Source organism: Perognathus longimembris, chromosome 5, assembly GCF_023159225.1.
Source record: "Perognathus longimembris pacificus isolate PPM17 chromosome 5, ASM2315922v1, whole genome shotgun sequence".
Taxonomy (NCBI): Eukaryota; Metazoa; Chordata; class Mammalia; order Rodentia; family Heteromyidae; genus Perognathus; species Perognathus longimembris.
In genome coordinates this window covers 11623126-11642669 of record NC_063165.1, presented here as the reverse complement: position 1 = coordinate 11642669, position 19544 = coordinate 11623126, and the positions used below count along the sequence as shown (strand labels likewise).

Genomic DNA, 19544 nt, shown 5'->3' with positions numbered 1-19544 from the left:
AATGAAAATTTGGAATCTAGAAAAGTTTAAGCATAATGTCACAGCTGATAATTGTATATATCAAATAGTTGTGACACTGGAATAAAAATTTATACTGACCTACTGATTGCTAAGTTCTGACTTTAGCTTTAGACATTTGCCTTTTCAGGGATCTTTTGTTCATAAATCAGCTACAGGGGTATTTAGAAAGGATTAATGTGTATTGGAGATGAAGAATTTCCGCAAGAAGTAGCCCCCAGGAATATTATCAGTAGGTGGGATTAAGATAGTCATGCTGCAGAGGGTTAAACAGCCCATGTAAAATCTGAACAAAAGGGCTAGGGAAAGGGTCGATAACACTCTTAGTTTCTTGTTTCCATTACATGAGTTTATGATGAGCTTTTAGAGCAATATAGAGTGGCAGAGCCAAAGGTGAGGTACTGGAGCAGATAGAGGAAAGATGGAGAAACCCACACAGAGAGGAAATTCTTCCCTTTAGAGACAGACAGTGAAAAGCATTTCTTTCAGAGACTCAGAGAGTAAAAAAAGGAGTGTGTGGGAAAGATTAAAAGCAATATGGAAAGTTACAAAAAGAATTTTGAGGAAGCTCCATGGATAAAACAGGATGTGAAAACTAGCGAGAGAAAGTTCAGACCAGTTTACGGATTGGCCATTCAGAATCTAGGAATACAACAGAATTGCTGAAGTCTTCTTCCTTCAAGAAAGAATTGGTATTTGCAGTCAACACCATTTGAACCCAATCAGTTGACATGCAAAACATTGAACAGTATTTGACTTTGGCAATTTTGTTTATAATTCTATTTTCTTAGCAAATTCTTAATTCTCCTGTGATGTAATTGGAAACTTCTCATCAAACTCCTGAGGCAACTAAGGGACAAACTCCCTCAACTATTGGATTTACTTGTTAATGGCTCCTGTGTTTATTTATTAAATGAGATTAAATAAAAAGCCAGAATAAAATTTTAGAATAATGACAGTCTAATCCATAAGAATTTTCCAAGAGATGTGCTGGGAAAAAGTGAGACATTCTACAACCTAGAACAGGATTTCATTTTTTGCAATCATTAGTAAAAGTCAAGGCATCAATTCTAAGTGCTTTGGTAGAAAATGCAGAACTGTGCCTAATTGATATTATCTTGTATAATAAAAATAACTGTCTTTCTAGTATTCATTACACAAAATGATAATGGGAAGGAGTTTATTTTAATCATGATGTCGAATTTAGTGACATTATGTCTAACCAAAAATCTATGGGCTCAGGAGTCTGAGTTCTAGTGTATAACAACTGCTCACCTGAACATTTTTCTAAAATGATAATCCATTTTTGATACTGACAATGGGTCACATATAATTAAATAAATCTCATTTTTGATATTATCACCACAGATTTCAAAAGGATCTTGTTGTCTCAAATAGACAAGTGCATCTCATGTTGGAAAATCCATAATTGATAGCCAGGGTTGAGGCCACACTACCTCAAAGCAAATTATTGAATTGGCTATTTATTCAACACAGGTATTACTGTATGACTAGAGCTAGTTTATAACATTGACATCAGGGAGGAAATTGGTTGTTTTCCTAAACTTTGTTCTGCAAATTAAACAGAATTTCAAGCTCTCATCTCCTGATCCTAACTGGCCAATGATCGAAGGGACACAGCACCACATCCTCCAAAAATGTCACAAGAAGCCCTGTAATGTGTTTATTTGGGAAAGCACTGCTCAGATGAAGCATCTGTTTCTTGATGAGGTCATGTTTTTGTTTTACCTAATTTTCCAGCTGGGATTATAGAGGGGCAAGAAGGTTTTGCTAGGAGTTCCAAAACGAGTCAACATCTCACATGGGATTTGAACGTAGAATTGCTTGAAGAAGCGACAGACCCATGTAGCTCCTAAGATTAGCTCATGCGCATCCATTGCAACAGGAATTCTTACAGAGAATCAATAGTGATCTTAAACATGCACTTGATAGTGTTAAGTGTGGATGGAAATGTAACTGATGTAATTTGGATCAAAGAAAATTTATGTCATCTCTTAAGGAGCTCTGGTATACCCTTTTAACTGAAGTTCAGAGTTATAGACTTCAAACCAAACATTAATATTAAAAGTTATTATAGGGGAGTAGCAAAATCAAGTGAATTGGGTTCAAATATTAGCCTCATAGTACAGGCTCTATGGACCTTATATAAGTTTAAGTTGACTTTGATATCAGTTTCTTCCTCTTTGAGGATTGCAAGATCTCATGGAATTTTGTGAGGACTAAATGGCACTGAAGGTGCAAAATGCATAGGACACCTGATTGGCCTAGATAAACGAATGAGCTACCTTTCTGTCTGGTCTCTTAGATTTATTCTACTTTTAACTAATATGTATGCAGGTCCTCTGTGGTTTTCACAAAATTTACTATAATGAAATGCCTCAATTTGTGAATGAAGGGAAAATTTCCTAATTATAAGGAGTAAAATAAATTGCAGTAGTAAGTGCAATTTTATGTGCTATGCCTCTTTCAACTTGATAGTTTCCACACACGTAGCAGAATATCAATAGGCCTCCCCTAGAGAAACACAAATTTGGATCTGATTTTTTTTAAGTCAATAAACACTAAACCTCTCAATGTGGTTTACACATATAGCAAAAACCTATTCCCACCTTTCATCTGAGGGCCAAGAAAGACATTGTATGGCACTGGGCCAAACTGGATAGAAAATTGGGCTCACTTTATGTGGATTAAAGCACTAGGTTTGGGGGTAGTTAAATAAGTTTAATCCTAACTTCCTTTTTGCTTCACATCTCATGGCCAGTGGCATCTTGATTCTATGCCCTTGGCTTTGGTCTATGCGTTGTGAAGGCCTCCCTGGCTTTTCAAAACATACCCTTGTTTAATCTAATCATTGGTGGGATCACAGTCCCAGGAAGATCAGCACTTGCAGAGAATGCCCTCTAACCACAGCAAAAGACCAGCAGCCATGCTGTTGTGTCTCCACCACTTCTGAAGTTTCAGCTGAGTACTGAGTCTTAACTTAAAAAAGAAAGAAAGAAGAAAAGAAAACCTGCCTGGATACAGCCCAGGAAACTCATTGGAGTCTTCCATGGTGTGTAGTCACTTAGCACATTTTATAATTAACTACACTACATCCAACCATTGGCATGTTTGCAAATTATGGGTTTCATTAAATAAGAGCATATTGCTACCCTCCTAGCACACTAAAAGCCGGCTCAATATCAATAAAATTAGTGTTTTAACAGCCATGTGTGCAGCAGGTGAAATCTTTATTATTACAAGGTCCATACATAAAAAAAAAAACCTGACAAGTTAAAAATACCAACTCAAAGTGTAAACTTACATCAACTTGAACATATTTCTGCAGTTCACTTTTGGATGGCACAATGGCAATGGACACATTCCTTGCCACCCAAGATACGTGGATGAGGCCGGGTTTGAGTGGTTTGAAGTAGCTCTCTGAAACGTTCTGATAATTCAGCCAACATTTCATGGCCATCACAGAATGGTATAGAAGGCATTCACAGAATGGATAGAACTGGTACAACATCAGATGGTAGATTTGCTTGACCTCCTTAGGCATCCATTCTCAGTGTAGGAATTTCTTTTTGAATGAAGGGAGTAAAAGAAAAACCAACACTAAGATCCACTTTCTTTGCTCATAAGATAAATCTGACTTTGTACATTAAGACACCATCATGCAGAAAAAAAGAGAAGTCATTGGACTCTCCCATGAAAACCTGTAAGTCAGTTAATGAAAGTGTTATTTTTCATTAAATATATCCTGTTATTGCTTGTAGAAAAAATAAAGTTCAGGAATTATGGGAGCAGCCTGGAAATTTTCCCCAGCTTGTGTTTTTGCATGCAATAACACATTGACACAGTTTGCATGAAGCAAACTGCACATTTTGGAATGAGTTTCAGGCAGACACAAAATACTGGAAAAATGAGGTTTCAAAAGACCGTTTCAATCACCATACATAAACTATATATAAAACTTCCAAATTCAGACATTTGCAAGCCTCTAATAAAAAAGGAAGGAAGGAAATTGCATAAGAAAAATGGGGCAGGATTAGAATCCAGATGATGGGGAAGTTGGCTGGCTTGGCAGCTTTATTAGTTTCGTGCTTCAATCCAAAAATAAAATCCTTGGAACAGATCTGCATTACGGAAGATGGAAAAGGCTACAGAGACAAGACTCTAAGGACACACAGTGGACTACAATATCTTTTGTGAGGTTATCATTTTTCTAAAATCTTTAAGGCTCACACTTTATAATGTATGTTCATGTTATTGAAGAATAGAGAAAAAGTAAATAAAAATGCAATTAGAAACTAAAATGAATGAAAGGCAGATTTTTTTTAATGAAAAGAGAATTAAAGCAATACTCCACTACCTCCAGATTTTAAATACTTCAGATTGGGCCATTTGAAATACAATTATGAAATTAAGCTGTCAGTGTTTTATTGAAGAATTAGTTACACAGACTTATATAAAAAAGTGAATTGAAATGATGCAACCATGAAATTAAAGGGGACTTAGGATGTAAGCATACAGCAACGATCAGGTTTGATGTTTTGTTTTGTTTTTTTTTCTGCAGCTCTGGGATTTGAACTCGGTTTTGTAGGTGCTTCTTCTCTTGAACTAAGCCCTGTTTGCTTTTGTTTCTTTCAGGTAAAATCTATCTTTTTGCTCACGTTGGTCTGAAATGAAGACCCTCCTGAGTAACCTCTTCACATAGGTAAGATTGCATATTCATGTCACTATGACCAGTTTGATGAGTAACATAACTTTTGCTAATTCCTCACCTTCCTCCCAAGATAGCCTTAAACCATGAACTTCCTAAACTTTGCCTTTCAGGGTAGCTGGGATTGCAGTTGGGCAACATCATCAGTGGCCTCGTTTGTTCTTATCAGAATATGGCTTCCCACGTTTCACAGTGCTCATTCATCTATGTACCCTAAAGCCCTGGTGTATGAATTTGTGCAGGTTGGTGAGGGTATCCCTGTAAGGCTATTTATTCCTTGATAGTCAAGGCATTTGGTCCTAAAGAAGCTGCCTTTATAGTCACCAGGGCTCCCTCAGTGGAACCGACCAGATACTGGTAGTGTGTGAAATCACAACACTGCAGGTCTGCAGGGGACCAGGAAGAAATAACCCTTACTTGAGGAATGTGTAACCTCTTGAAAATCAGGCACTAAAGGTCCTAACTCTGTGGGTGGGCGGAGCCTCTGTCCATCTCAGCGGTTTAGCATTCCCATCATTTCCCCACCCACCCTCAGAGGAGCTATTCTTTCCTCCTAGAGATAGATAAGCAGTCTTATAGAAGTTCTTTCACTCTGAGTAATAGTGATTAACTACTGACATACTTAAATCTCTTTAATTACATTTATCTTTAGCTTGGAGAGCTAATTCTTCTTCGTTTCTGCTACAGCATGAGGATGTTATGTAGAACAGCTAGCGTGTGACATTCTCCCACTATTCATTTATGCACATACCTGGATACTTAATAAATGTTGATTAAAGTTCTCCATTAGGCTGTGTTTCATCAGCTAGTTTCATAAGGCTGAGTGTAAGACAAGTGATGAAATAATCCCCACCCTCAAACTCAAATGGCTTGGGCTTTACAAATATTTTCAGGCACATCAACTCTGCCAGGATAGCAGGAAAGAAAGAGAGCCCAGTTTCATGATCAGTTCACTATGTAGGGAATATCTACGCTGAAGTAGCAAAAACACTGCATAAGGTAACACAACCAACACTGAGGCTGAGCTAGAACTTCAGCTTGGACCTTTGGCTCCTGAGAGCAAGGATGCTCAATATGTTGAGCTGAATTAGCATCAGAGGGGCTATTGGATGGTTACTTCCTTCAAGGTTTTATGTTTTTTGTTATTATTTCTCAGATGATAAAAGTGTCAGGAATATTAATGTCATAATTAGTATTTAAAAGTTGAAATTTAACTGCTTAGTTCTATAATTGCAATCCTGTTTAGACTTATAAAATTACACCTTTAATTAGCAGTTACATTGAAGCCACAAAGAAATATAACAGCTGGAAATTGACCTTTGTGAAAATATTCTCTGCCTTCTCAGCATGGCAATAGAAGTTTTATTTGCATTTAAAAGCTATGGTTCTACAGACAGGTGCCAGTGGCTCATGCCTGTAATTCTAGCTACTCAGGAGATGGAGAATGTGAGGATCAAGGTTTGGAGCCCGCCTGGGCAGGAAAGTTCCTGAGATTCCTATTTCAGGTTAGCCACCAAAAAGCCAGAAGTGACTATGGTTCAAGTGGTAGAGTTCCAGCTTTGAGCAATAAAAGGTAGGGGACTATTGCCATGCCCAGAGTTCAAGCCCTTGAACAAACAAGCAAACAAATAAGTAAGTAAGTAAGTAAATAAATAAATAAATGCTATGATTTCTACTTCTAAAACCATACTCTGCTTAGCATAGAAAAAAGTTTAAGATCCAAACACAATAATTAATAAACCAACACGTGCTTCTCCACAAAGATTAAGCTAAGCTATGATACATAAATTAAGCAAATCAAATAAATGCATTTTAAACTAATAAAAAAGCAAAATAGAAAGACATGTGATATGTATATGAATAATAACTACTACCCATACCATTCCCAATTTGTTCTCTCAAACAACCCCATGAACTAGATAGGTAGCCTTATCCCTTTATTTCAGATATTAAAAACCAAGCCTTGGAGAGTTTAAATAATTAGATTAATGGAACACAGATAGCAAGAATATTTTAGCAAGTATTGAACCCAGATGTGTCTAATTCTAACATCTTTTCCTAAGCACTAAGCCAGTTTCTCCCACATCTAGCTGTCTAGATCAATGATTAGAAAACATACATTCTATAGTGTGAGGATTTCTACAGTGAACTCAGTGATAGTTGTTAAGATTCAGATGTGTTTCTTAGGACAAACAAACTGAATAATGGCATTTTAGAGCAGACTTTCTTGTGTGTCAGCTTGGTTTCAGTAGGCTTGCTATCAAGAAAGAGAAAATGCTTTACACTAGCCACTGAGTATCTTTGACAGGAACTAACTGTGATCACTCATGATAGAGCACAGCAAATTGCTGTGCAAACTGATTCACCCTAGTGGAGTCAACACTGCCCTGACTAACTCAGAAAAGGGCTGCCTCTACATTCCATAGGTGACTGTGGCAAATCCTATCTAGGAGTCATTTAGGGATGTTTGCAAAGACAAGAAAGAGACAGTAGCAGTAGCCAATTTCTCTCTAACTTTTCAATGACACTGTAAGAAGGAAACATCTACTGTGCTGCTGACATTGCCTTCCTTCTCCCAAATTAATTAACCCTTAAAAGTGCAATTAGCAACAACTTTAGTCCTCAAGGGTACATCTGAACCAGAAGAAATCTGGAATTAATCGCCAAGTATTTTGGTTCCTGTTGCAGCTGTTACAAGTGTTTGATTTGGCGAGGGAAGAGAAAAGGCCCTGCATACCAATTTCATGAGCCACGGTGAAGGCTGCGTGGAGGCCGTCGTCTTCAATCACTGCACAGCTGCGCTCCGGAGAACATATGGTCCCAACGTCTGCCATTCCCAGAGTGTCACATGAATGATGCCCACATAAATCCTGCCCAGGAGAAAGAGAGAAATCATTAAAATCAATTTCCATCCAGAGGGAACCACTATGTGCTGCCACTTGCTCACTCAAATGGCAAGACCGGGCTATGTTTATGGTATCACCTGCTCAGCCCTGGAAATAGTCCAATGATAAGCTCAAGGCAGCAACGCTGCTCAGCTACTTTGGGACCCAGAGCCATGGAAGGATAAAGAGTCTCAATTACAAGTAAAAAGATGTCTTGGGTTGTAGCTTTTCCAATACAAGTCCAACCATTTGGCCTTAACAAAGCTGTAATGCATATTTGTATGGGAGGATGACTTCCACAGATGGTCATATTTGGACAAGTTCTAAAATTCTAACCTAAATTCATGCTTCTATTATCAGAACATTGGCTTCATAATTTGTTTTCCATCACAGAGCAAAGCTGCTGACACACATATGTGACGGAACCTGAACTTACGGGTAATTGGATAAGAAATTTATATGCATAATGTATTCATATGTATAACTCCTCAAAAGATGATCTCTTAATTTCAAACCAGAGTTGTAATTTTATACACTGCACCTTTGAAAATTTGTGAACTCTGATAGTTAATGAAGTGTGTGTGAATCTGATCAAGTCTTCAGAAATACAAATGATGCAGATAAATTGTACGAACACACCTGAGTTCTATGCCTTTGACTGTGTGTGAACTTGTACAGCTTTTAAGAGATTTATTTGTGTGTGTGTGTGTGTGTGTGTGTGTGTGTGTGTGAAGCACAGCTTTGAAGAGATTCTCTAAAGGGGGGCATGATTTCAGTTCTTTTAATCATTTAAAATTATAAATTCTAATGAAAAGAACATCAACATGCTATGAAGCTTAGTAAGAAAATATAAGTAACAATGTTTGATATAATAGACTTGTAATGATAAAGTTTCCCTTTACATGCTCTTTAAGCCTCCATGGATGGTAAATATTTTTATGCTTAACTATTAGTCTCAGTGAATATGACTACAGGTATATTACTATCTAAACATCAAGACAGTATTGCTACTAAGCTATAGGCTAATAATAACTGCAGAAAGTAATTTTTAAATATTTTATTATCTTTAAGTACTTATACTAAGAAGTTGCCCTTCAACAAAGCAGTTTATAAATACAATGGATATTGATCAGAGTTACCTCTTACAAGTTTGAATATTCAGTACTGTCATCTTTGTATCCCCAATTACCACAATATCTTACAGCAGACATTTGTTTTACTGAACTGAGTAGTGGTATGTAGTCAGATTTAATGTAATCCTCAGACTCCTTCAGTGCGCTATCTGTTGGGGTGTTGTACCTCAGCTGCCTGCAGGCACTTAGAAGACGACCCTACTTATGTACAGCCAATGCCACATACTTAGCATCAACATGTATTTCAACTCTTCCCTATGTTGTTGCATAAAAATCCGACAAAGTGCAACACCATCAAAATATCCACTTTGTTCTCCTCTCTTTGATACGGTCTCAACTCTTTATTCTGTTCTTTATACATTCCCAGCTGTGATAGATTACATCGTGGCCACCTCATTACTGTAACATCGGACAGTGAAATAGCCATGGAAAATCAAGATACCAAACCAAAATTAGCCTTCCAAAGTTTCCTATGTCATTCTGTGCCATCCCGAATTGCAACTGCAGAGAACAAATTAGATGTTTTTAAAATTGGAACTGAAACCTATTCTACATAGCAATCAGTCTTTGAAATAATAATACAGTTTAACAGATTTTGAATCCTCCTTCATCCAATCATTTAGTATTTCTAGGAACAAACTCTAGGTCATAGATTAAGTGAGTAGATATATACTCTGAGTTATTTCTGCATATGTATATATGCGTGTACATATATATGCATATACACACATCATATGTATATGTAAGTATATCCATACACATGTATATATGCTTTCGAAACAAGATGTATGTTTCTCATTGCTGTATGGTGTTCATTATCTTCAAATAATAAAATCTTGGAATACGTTTTCACTTTTTACTAATTACTTCACTAATGGGCTTGAATGAAGAACCACAACAAAAGGAAATGGCCTTCCTGTTCTGAATGAAATTAAACCCCAAATCTTATTATCTCTCTGTTTACTGCTAATCAATTGCTCATTAGAGGCCATCAGCCCTCTTTGTCCTCTTTGAATTTTATGAAATGCATTTGGTCTTTTGCCATGAAAATGAGTGCATGTAACAAAATTATGAACAGAAGCACTTGTTATTATTTTAACTGCACTGATTAAATCCCTTGACTACACAGACAAACTGTCATTTTCCATATATTTCAATTTCACTCATGCAATTCCAAATAATCACACAATCACAGGAGATATATATATCTCCACATACATAATCTAGTTGTGGAAGCAAGAAGCACTGAAGTGTACCTCATGTACAGTCTTCATGTAAGTAGTAACTGAAGTAAAAATGCTGCTGTGTGCTTTCCTGCTTATCCATTGTGGATGTGAAGGTAAGTGTGTGCTTGTCATATTAAGAATGGCTCTGTTAATTCACAATCAATCTTATCATCATTGTTTGGAGAATAATGCAATGGAAAACTTAGTGACAGGTAATGATCACAAAATATAGCCTTGTGGTGTGGTGTTGTCCCTGGTATAAGACTGAAATACGTTTGAAATGGTCTATGAGACCATCAGAGTGTTGAGAGGGAAGTCGTGACATTGTGTGACCATCTTCACCAGCACTGTGGAGATCTTTATGAATACTATGAATGTGGCAAAGCTTCTGGCCTCTCATGGGATTTGGTAGTTCAATGGAGCCCAAGACCTGTTTGTGAGGACAAGGAGCCAGCAAAATAGACTGTGTAGAAAAGTGATATACAGAGGGTAGAATAGCTTGGAAAATCCAGCACTTAGTACTTGATAGGGGAATAAGCCAAGTGGACAGAATACAAAAACATGGAACACAAAGCAGGCAGTGGAGAGTTTCTTGCTTCTATTGACAGAGTGGTAACAAGTAACATAGATATGTTGAGATAAGGAATTGGAAGACACATAAAGGCTATGGGAGTTGTTGTCATCGTAAGTGTAGCAGTGTCCTTAGTAAAAAGAAGAACATCCTACATGGGACTTAAATAATAACAGTCTTTGCTTCTCTATCACCTCCAGCAATAGAGTTCAAGGGAAGGACATATAAAGTTTTTGTACAGAAGGCCTCCCTTGTGTTTCTCAGCTTACTTGTTTGACTGGAGAGACATGCTATCAACTTGAGCCATGCCTCCATCCTGATTATTTGCTGCTTATTTTGGAGACAGAGTCTGAAGGACCTTTCTTCCCTGGCCTTCAAATTGTGATCCTCGGATCTCAATCTCCTGAGTAGCTAGGATTACAGGAGTGAGCCATCCTGGCATGAGGTGTCTACCTTTCTGTCTACTAAAGTTCTATAAAAAGAGATTGGTGATAGAAAAATTACTAGTGGAACACATGACATATGATTTTACTATAAATATCATACACATACATTTACATATGCCCATATATAGGTTTCATGGGTCTGATACTTATCATTATTTTTTTCTTTGGTTAACATGAACTAATTACACACATTAATGGGTATATTGTGACTTTTCCTACCCCAATTCAATACATTGACCAAATCTAACTTCCTGTCATCAACTCCATCCCACGGCCTCACAACATAGACCAGATTCTTGAGGTATCATTTGCTTCTCTGTATAGCAAAAGCCTTATTTTTCTACTTCAGCAGAGACTATATTAATTAGGGCTGTATAAATGATCATTAAAATGAATCTCTATCCATGCATCCAGATATTACTACATGGTTCCAAACACACAGCCCTTGGCAATGTTGTGAGGAATGTGTCTTGGGGAGGTTATAGAAGGTCTGATAGACTCTCTAAAAGAGAAAACATAAAGGTTCTCAAAGGACTGGAGTCACCTTGACTGAATCAGATAGTCTGGGAGAAGAAGTATTTTATCAAGGAAGGACTTATAGAAACATCTTGTTCTATGTCTGTCTCTCTCACTCTGTGCACAGAAACAAAGGAAAAGGCTATGAGTACAGAGTGTGAAAGAGGTCTGTCTCACTCCACCCTAAATGAACTAAAACCATGATCATTAACTTTGCAGCCTCCAGTCCTGGAAGAAATTCTCTTGCCATTGTTAAATCCACCCAATTCTCTACAAAATGATGTGTGCTATACATAATGTTTTCCTTAATCTGATTGATATTATCTTTTCCAATGAATCATTCATCCAGCTAACCAGTTCTTGTTCCGGTCCTATCATAGTTCACTCTGTATATTTCAGAGAACCACTGCATTGCTTGTGGCCATGGCAGATTCTGGTGTGGTTCTCTGTAATGTCCAGCTCCTCATAGTCTTTCTTCAAAATTGAATTGAGATGGGTTCAGTACAACTTATTATGCCTGTATGACATATCCTGCAATGAATTCTTAGGAAAGGGACCACTTTTTAACTCTTCAAGTCACCTTTCTGCTTTTATAAACAACTTATTAAGTGTTTGAATAGATTAGTTATGTTTTTAGTTCACAGAGCATTAGGCAGGACTATTTTTTCTCTCTCTGCCATTTGTCAGAGGCTGCTCTATGAGGATTATTGACATTCATCTTCTAACAAATGAAGTTATCTGTCAAATTTTTACTAATGGTACCATAGCTGCAGATTATTGAAAGGATCAATGACAAAATTGTTTATAGCAGTGGATATTATTTGGAAATGCTTAACTGTAAGTGCCTAAATCCAAATTATAACTATACCTCTTTTAAGAACTTATTTCATTCTATATTTGAAGGACATATGTAAAGATACAGAGGCAGACATAATAGTTCTCTTCTCCCCTCTTTCCTAGGCTTTGTTTACAGCACACTTACAGCATTTGCCAGTTTTCCTTACAGTAGAGTGATATTTGTATGTGTCTACTTTCTCCTCTGCTAATAATCAGACTGGTAAACAGGGACCATTTTCTTGTCTATAGTTACCTAAATGAGTGTCCACATATAGCAAGTACAATAGGCATTGTTCCCAATACAAGGAATACAGTGATGCAATGGGTGCTTTGAGTTGTGGCATATTTTCTAATAGAATTTAGATTTATTGGCTAAATATTTCCTATCATTTCTAAGAAAATAAACTACTGTTGCCTCAGCTGCTATTATTCTCCTCATGCTTGAGTTATGTAGCTTTCTTTTTATTGGTAATGACTGACCTGTAAGGTATAATTCTTTGGTAAAGCTGTACTTTCAGCTCTAAATGGAGTTGAACCCAAATATTTGATTTGGCCTCTCACTCCTCTATATCTCTCGTTCCCCTCTAGTGCCCCCTAGTTTCAAAACCTAAGGAGGAATTGGGTGGCAAAGGAGAAATACTGAAGTCCCAATCCAGAACATAAAGTGGAATGAATGAGAGAAGACAGTTTTAGCTGAGAGCTAAAAGCGTATTGAAGGGCACATTGATGGGTAATGAAAGTGAATAAATCTTTCCTATCATACATTCTCTTAAGTGGTCACCATCCAGTGCTTCAATCCATGAAAGGGTAAAGCTTTCATTGGCATGCTGGGAAGAAGTTGGGGTGTTCACAGGTTCCTTAACTGTGTAATAAAGCAGACTCAGTAGTCTAGAAAATGGGCCTAACAGTGTATTTAAAGAAGTTGTTTTAAATTAAAAGAGGAAGTCAGCAACAAGGAAAAGATTCTGAAGAGCAAAATAAATCCGGGGAGACTGGATTTCCATTGGATGTTGATGACAGAAGTGGTGTGAATTCCAGCAATTCTCTGTGTCAGACAATGGATGACTGTTGTTAGCCTCATTAGAATAGTGCCAAAGGGCTGGGGTACATTCCTGATGGTGAAGTGGGTGAAGTGTGTTGATTTGATAGACGAATTATTAACGCTACCCTGCCAATGCTCAGACACAATGTTCAAGGTGGCCTCAGCTAGTAAACAGGGATGGAAAACATATTCTCACATTTTCTTCATGCTTGAAAAACAAACAATTTAGGCGAAGACATCTGGATACAAAATTTGAACAGGACGCAGAGCCCGCCCATCAAAACATAGTTTTGATGGCTTGGCGTCTGGCTGCTAAGCAACACACTTCTTACATTCAAAACAGAGTTGTAAAAGTAGAATCCTGGTGCCAACTCTTGGTATTTCTCATTGAAAAGAAATAGCTAGGAGAGGTTTTCTTTAGGCCTTCAGATCTGATTTCCAGGAGACAGAAAAGCTTAACTCTCTCTCTCTCTCTCTCTCTCTCTCTCTCTCTCACCTTCTGAAGTATAAATCAGAGATCTACTTCCTATTTTGTGTACTCTCAAATGAATGCTGTAATAGGTCTTGAAATGTTTTTTATGAGCCTTCTAGTAGTACTCTATTAGACTTAGTGCATAGATTCACAATACAAGTACTCTCTAAATATTCAGATTTTGGGAAGTTGACTGAATATGACAGAGAGCCATTTACAAACTGAATGATGCAAAATAAGCTTCTGTGTGATGAGGGCAGAGATGGCTCATGTAAATACTTCCCATTATGTATACTAGTTTTTTAAAGTAGCCTATTGCAATACTAATTCAAATTAAGATAGACCATTCATGTATTTCTTGCTTGTTTTTAATCAACTTAAAAATCTACGGATACGTTTCATAGTTTAGAAAACAGGAATTGTTCATTCTGTGAGCCCAAAATAGACCCAGAGAAAGCAATAAACATCATTTAGAGTCACTGACTAGTTTCCTTTTTTCTGGGAAACAAGTAGGAAAGTTATAGGACAGAGGGCAAGTGATGGTGGCATTTTCATTAACTTTTTTTTTTGTTAAAACAATGGAATATGGCTTTGTTTACAAATATGGAAACAAATATCATTAAGGTGGCCTACTCTTTGGAGCAGTCTGTCTCCAAATTATTTTTTCCCCTTTTCTTTAGGGAGCTTCCTTTCATAAACTCTCCAAAGCCTACTTCTTGGCAGGCTCTTTTGATGTAGCAGAGCAAGGAAACCCAGGCATGGAAAGTTGCTTATGAAAAAAAAAAGTATTTGGAAACCCAGTCGGAAAGGGGTCGTTTTACATGAGAACCTCATAAGGCAGGCCGCAACATGAATGTTCTACCATTTCAAAGGAATGGGGAATGAAAGAATGGCTTCCAGAATATCACTTAATAAGGGGAAAAACATTTTTCATTGTACACCACCCTACGTACTGCCTGTATCTCTCCAAAGTGCCGCCTTCCTGTGTCTTTGTTTACATGTGGTTTGTATTTATATCCACCCTATGAGCCACAAGTGCTTCTCCACTCCAAATGTATCAGCCCTTTTCCTTCATACCAGAGGTGCTTTAGTAAAAATAGAAAAAAAAATTAGGCAGCGAAGACCTGTATGTCTCCAGCCAGCGCTTCCTGCAATGCATCATTTAATTTCCCATCCTTTCTCTGTGTGCTCCATTTTGCAACCTCAAAGTTTGCAATCCTTCATCTATTCTGAATGCATGTCAGATGACTCAAAGTATGAGCATTTTAAGTCAGTTCTTACCAATTTAACAGAGCTGTAAAAAACAGAGGCTCTGAACCATGAGCAAACCAGGCTTCAAACCAACCCAGACTTTTTGTCAGTGTCACCACTGACTTGGTGGTCTAGTGACTGTGTAAACAGATCCTGTGCTCCTCCTAGAGCCTCTGGGTGTAGAATGTCACCTCTCCCCCCCCCCCCTTTCTGAAACCATCTTAAAATGGGGAAGTCCTGGGAAAACATTCTTTCCTCATGTCTTGAAGCTTTGCCCAGACCTTCTGCACTAGGGCTTCAGAAATACATTCATCCAAAACCCCAAACCTGTGAATTGGATGGAACCCTTGTTTGGCTGAGTTTGGAGAAGGCGGTGCTTGTGATGCATTGGCAGCCTTGTAAAAGCACCTCCCCAAAGTGTCCCCTCCACGGATTGGCCTTCCACATCCCTCTCCACCCTCCCACATTCCTTCCTTCCTCTCCACGAATTGAGATCCCGAGGTAGACACGTCAGAACTCCATTAGCAAGCCCACATTAGAAAAGGAGTGCCTTGGATTCATGTTGCAGAAGAAGTTCACGTAGGGACATTTCCACAGGAGGGTCATTAATCAGATGTGAAGGCCGCAGATGAACTTCCCATCTCTTCCCAGTAGGGTAGAGGAAGTCATCATTTTGACATCCACTGGTCAGTAACAAAGACCATGATTCCAAAGGCATTTTTGGATTCTCCCCTTTGTCACTTAACTGTGCATTCAGCAAGCATTTCACTGCCCACATTGCCTTATCCAAGACTGGATGGCGCCCCCAAAGTACTGCATATTGATTGCATAAGCAATTCTGGTCACTTAAGGCGACTGTTGGTATGGAGGAGAAATGGAAGAGGCCTGGAGGTCGCCTACAGTTGCAGAAATGGAGGCTGGCTGGGTGTCAGCGAGAGGCAAATAAGCAAATCCACAGATGCAGATAGCTGGGGTGGAATGGGGGTGGGGGGGCCGGCATCAGCACGATTTTCCCTTCCACCTACCTCCTTATCCCAGCACCGGACGTGCCCCGTTCTGGACGGGCCCACCCGGCTGCACCTACCTCCCGCGTGAACAGGATGGCGGCGTCGTGGTGCTCTTCGTGGTCGTCTTCCAGCTGGTTGTGTTGGTGCTGCCATTTGCAAAAGTTCTTGAGCGTGGTGGCCGCGTTCTTGCTCACCTCCAGGCTCTTATCCTTGTCGCCCAGCACCACCACCTTCACCACGGCCAGGCGGATGTGGTTCTCGATGCTGGCGTGGTTGTACAGCCGGTTGGCGATGGAGGCCAGGGTGAGCAGGTAGTGCTGCAGGCCCCGGCCGTACATCCGTGCCATGGATGCGTCCGCCACCAGGAGCAGCTCCACCTGGCGGGCTCGGGAGATGGAGCGGCGCCGCCTCCGCCACCACGTCTGGGGGCCCGGGGCGCCGGCAGGTGGGAGGGAAGCCGGGCTGGGAAGCCGCGGGGCCAGCGCTGCACGTGGGCCGGGATGACCGCGCACCGGGGGGCGCTCGCGGGACCCCGGCGGGGACGCGGGGGTCTCACAGCTGGCGCGGGGCTGCAGGGCCTCGAAGCTGAAGCCTTCGCGGGTGTAGACGTGTAAGATCCGCGCAGATCCATCTCCATACACCTTGTCCGCCTCCGCCTGCGCCCAGGGGCCGCGCACGAGCGGCTTCAGGGTGTAACGCGCGTGCTTGACCGCGAAGAAGCCGTCGAGAGCCCCGCAAAGGTCAAAGACAGCCAGCGATCGGGGGCTGCCGTCCACCGTGCCCCGGTAGAAGCAGTGGCCACGGTGGCGCCCGGGGGCGTTCAGCCCGCCCCCCGCCGGGACCAAGCCAGCGGCGCCCACCGAGTCGTCCCTCTCCAGGTCCAGAAGGAATCGGCGGCCGCCCGCGTACACCAGGTAGCCCACCTTGCCGCCGCCGGAGTAGAGTCGGTCGATGTTCTGCACCAGCCCGCTACTCGTGCGCGGCCGCGCCGGCGGCGTCCAGGGCTGGAGGGAGTCCGGAGGCTGGATGGGCTCCCGCGCCTCCTCCTCCCCTCGCCGCCGGCGGGGCTGCGCGGCCGCGGCGGCCGCCCGGGGCGGCCCGGTTTTATCCTGGGCAGGTGCCGCGGCGGAGCTGGCGGCGGCCGCGGGCAGGCGCAAGGCGCACAGCAGCAGGGACGCCCACCCGAGCAGCATAGTGCGCTGCCCGCGGGGAGGGGCTGCGCCACCGGCACTTTATAGGTATTTGTTATTTGCTAGAGAAGTTTGCAGGGGCGGGGATGGGGAGGGGGGGGTGACACACACTCACACTCACACGCGCGCGCGCGCGCACACACACGCACAGACACACTTGCTTGCAAGGTTGCTGAGTGTCGGAAAGGGACCGCCAGCCCCAGCAGCAGCAGCAGCAGCAGCAACAGCAGCAGAAGCGCCAGCCGGTCCTGGCCGTGGTGCCAGCTTGCGAACTTTTCTTTGTTGGTTTGGGGGTGAAAAAAAAAATTAAAAGCAAACAAAACAACACCAAGAAACAATGATTGGATTTGCCTTCCGGAAAGAGGTGGCAAAAATGATATACATATTAATTAAAAAAGCCAAGGGGTGGAGATTCTGCAAATATTGCAAAGAAAATACAGACAGATGCAGTCCCAACCGTTGCACCTAACAACAACAATCACAACAACAAGAAGATAATCGTATCATACACCGGGCCCGCAACTGGTTGCAGTAACCTTCCTGGCGGCACCCCGCTTGCCGGTCCGGATTCTCGCGCCGCGGTCGCTTGGAGCTGTGGTCCCCCACTTCCTTTCTTATTTTGTGGGGTTGCCTTGGCTTTGTTGCAATCGGGAGGATGGGAAGGAAAGAGGCGACGTGGAAAGGGGGAGCGGGAAAGTCATGCAAAACAAAATTAAAGCCCCAGCGTCGGGGGCGGGGGGCGGCGAGCCGGGGCAGCAGCAGCGCGGCCGGGTCCCCGCCGCGGCCGGCTCTTCCGGGCCGCCCTCATCCCCAGTCGGCGGCGGCGAGCGCGGCGAGCAGCGCGAGCGCTGTGAAGATGCGAGGAGGTGGAACAATGAATTTATAGCGGCATGCCATCCTGAAATGGCAATTTCAACAATTCGTCACTGTACGCTGCCTCTAGAAGGGAGAGAGAGGAGAGAGAGAGAGAGACCTTCCCCCACCACTCCCACCCTTCCCGGTCCGCGCCTAATCAGATGGGGAGAGGCCAAGGGGGAGGAGGAGGGTGATCGAGGAAAGGAAGGGACTGGGACCTGGGCGAGCTGGAAGGAGGGACAAAGGAGGGAGCGAGGGCGGGGTGGTAGTGGTGGTGGTGGTGGTGGTGGTGGTGCTGGTGGTGGTGCAAGTATTTGGGCTAGAAAAACAAAAATTGCCTTGGCCTCATTTAAAGCCACAGCAACTCCGGGTCTGTCTGACTATTTCCTAACCAATCAGGGCTGGCTAACCTCAGCTTACCTCATCTCCTTGAAGGGGTGGTGTGTGTGTGTGTGAGTGTGTGTGTGTGTGTGTGTGTGTGTGTGTGAAAGTTACTGGGACTTTCAAGTCTCTCCCTGCTTCCTTCTGGCTTGCTTTCCTTGCCCTGGCTTGGAAGTTCCTAGTGCAAGTTGTTGTTGATGTTTGCCTTTTGCACGCCCATGTGATCCGGCATCTCAGGCCGCGCAACTCCCGTCCACTAGCCCGAGCTTTCCCGCTTGTGCCCTCGTCCCTAGTCCCCATCGTCCCTTCGCTTCCTCCCAGCTGTCCCGCTACCGCGTTTCCTGCCTCCTCCTTTCCCAGTCTATTTGAGCTCCGGCCCATGCTGGGGTTCAGGCTCGGGGCTGACTAACTTCTCCCAGCCACCAGCGGAGCAGCGGGACGACTGGGCAGCCGCGGGCACTTCCTGGCGCGTCGCGATGCCCAGAGCGCTGCCCGGTGTCCGGTGGCTCCGGGCAGGGCTGCCTGAGGCCTGGGGACTCCGCGGCTTGGTGTGCAAACCCCTTGCAGTTCACTAGCGGACCTTTCACCACTACCCACAATCTGTCAATTCATCCCAGCCACAGGAACTTCCTTTGGGTATCGGGTTGGAAAGGGTTAACTGTGGGAAGGAATTCGGCTTGTTTCTTCCCCTTCCCCAACAGATTTTTTTTTAAGGTTTGTGCTTGCAATTTCTCTCTTTCTACTTGTTTAAATGACAAATACCATTATGTGGGTTGACTGCATGTCTAGTAAAATCTCCACATTGCCCACAGGCCTGGAGTTACTATCATTTTCAGAAATTCCATTCAGGAGGTCAAGGATACTTGGTGATGAGAGAGAGGAAGGATTATTAGTACTTGACCATCATAGTCACTGTGACTAATATTTTTGGTCCTCTTTGTTTCCTCTAATGATCAATCTAAGAAGGCAGAGGCAAATTCAGTGA

General features: G+C 42.0%; 1 protein-coding gene across 1 annotated transcript in view; it reads right to left on the bottom strand.

Moving 5' to 3' along the window:
• Positions 1–18385, bottom strand: part of Adamts5 (ADAM metallopeptidase with thrombospondin type 1 motif 5) — a 40748-nt gene extending 22363 nt beyond the window's left edge. The window contains exons 1-2 of the mRNA XM_048346362.1: positions 16211–18385; positions 7485–7617 (exon numbers count right to left, since the gene is read on the bottom strand). Of these exons, the coding sequence (XP_048202319.1) occupies positions 7485–7617; positions 16211–17326 (1249 nt within the window). The 5' untranslated portion in view covers positions 17327–18385. The remainder of the gene's footprint in view (positions 1–7484; positions 7618–16210) is intronic.
• Between the last annotated feature and the right edge of the window lie 1159 nt (positions 18386–19544).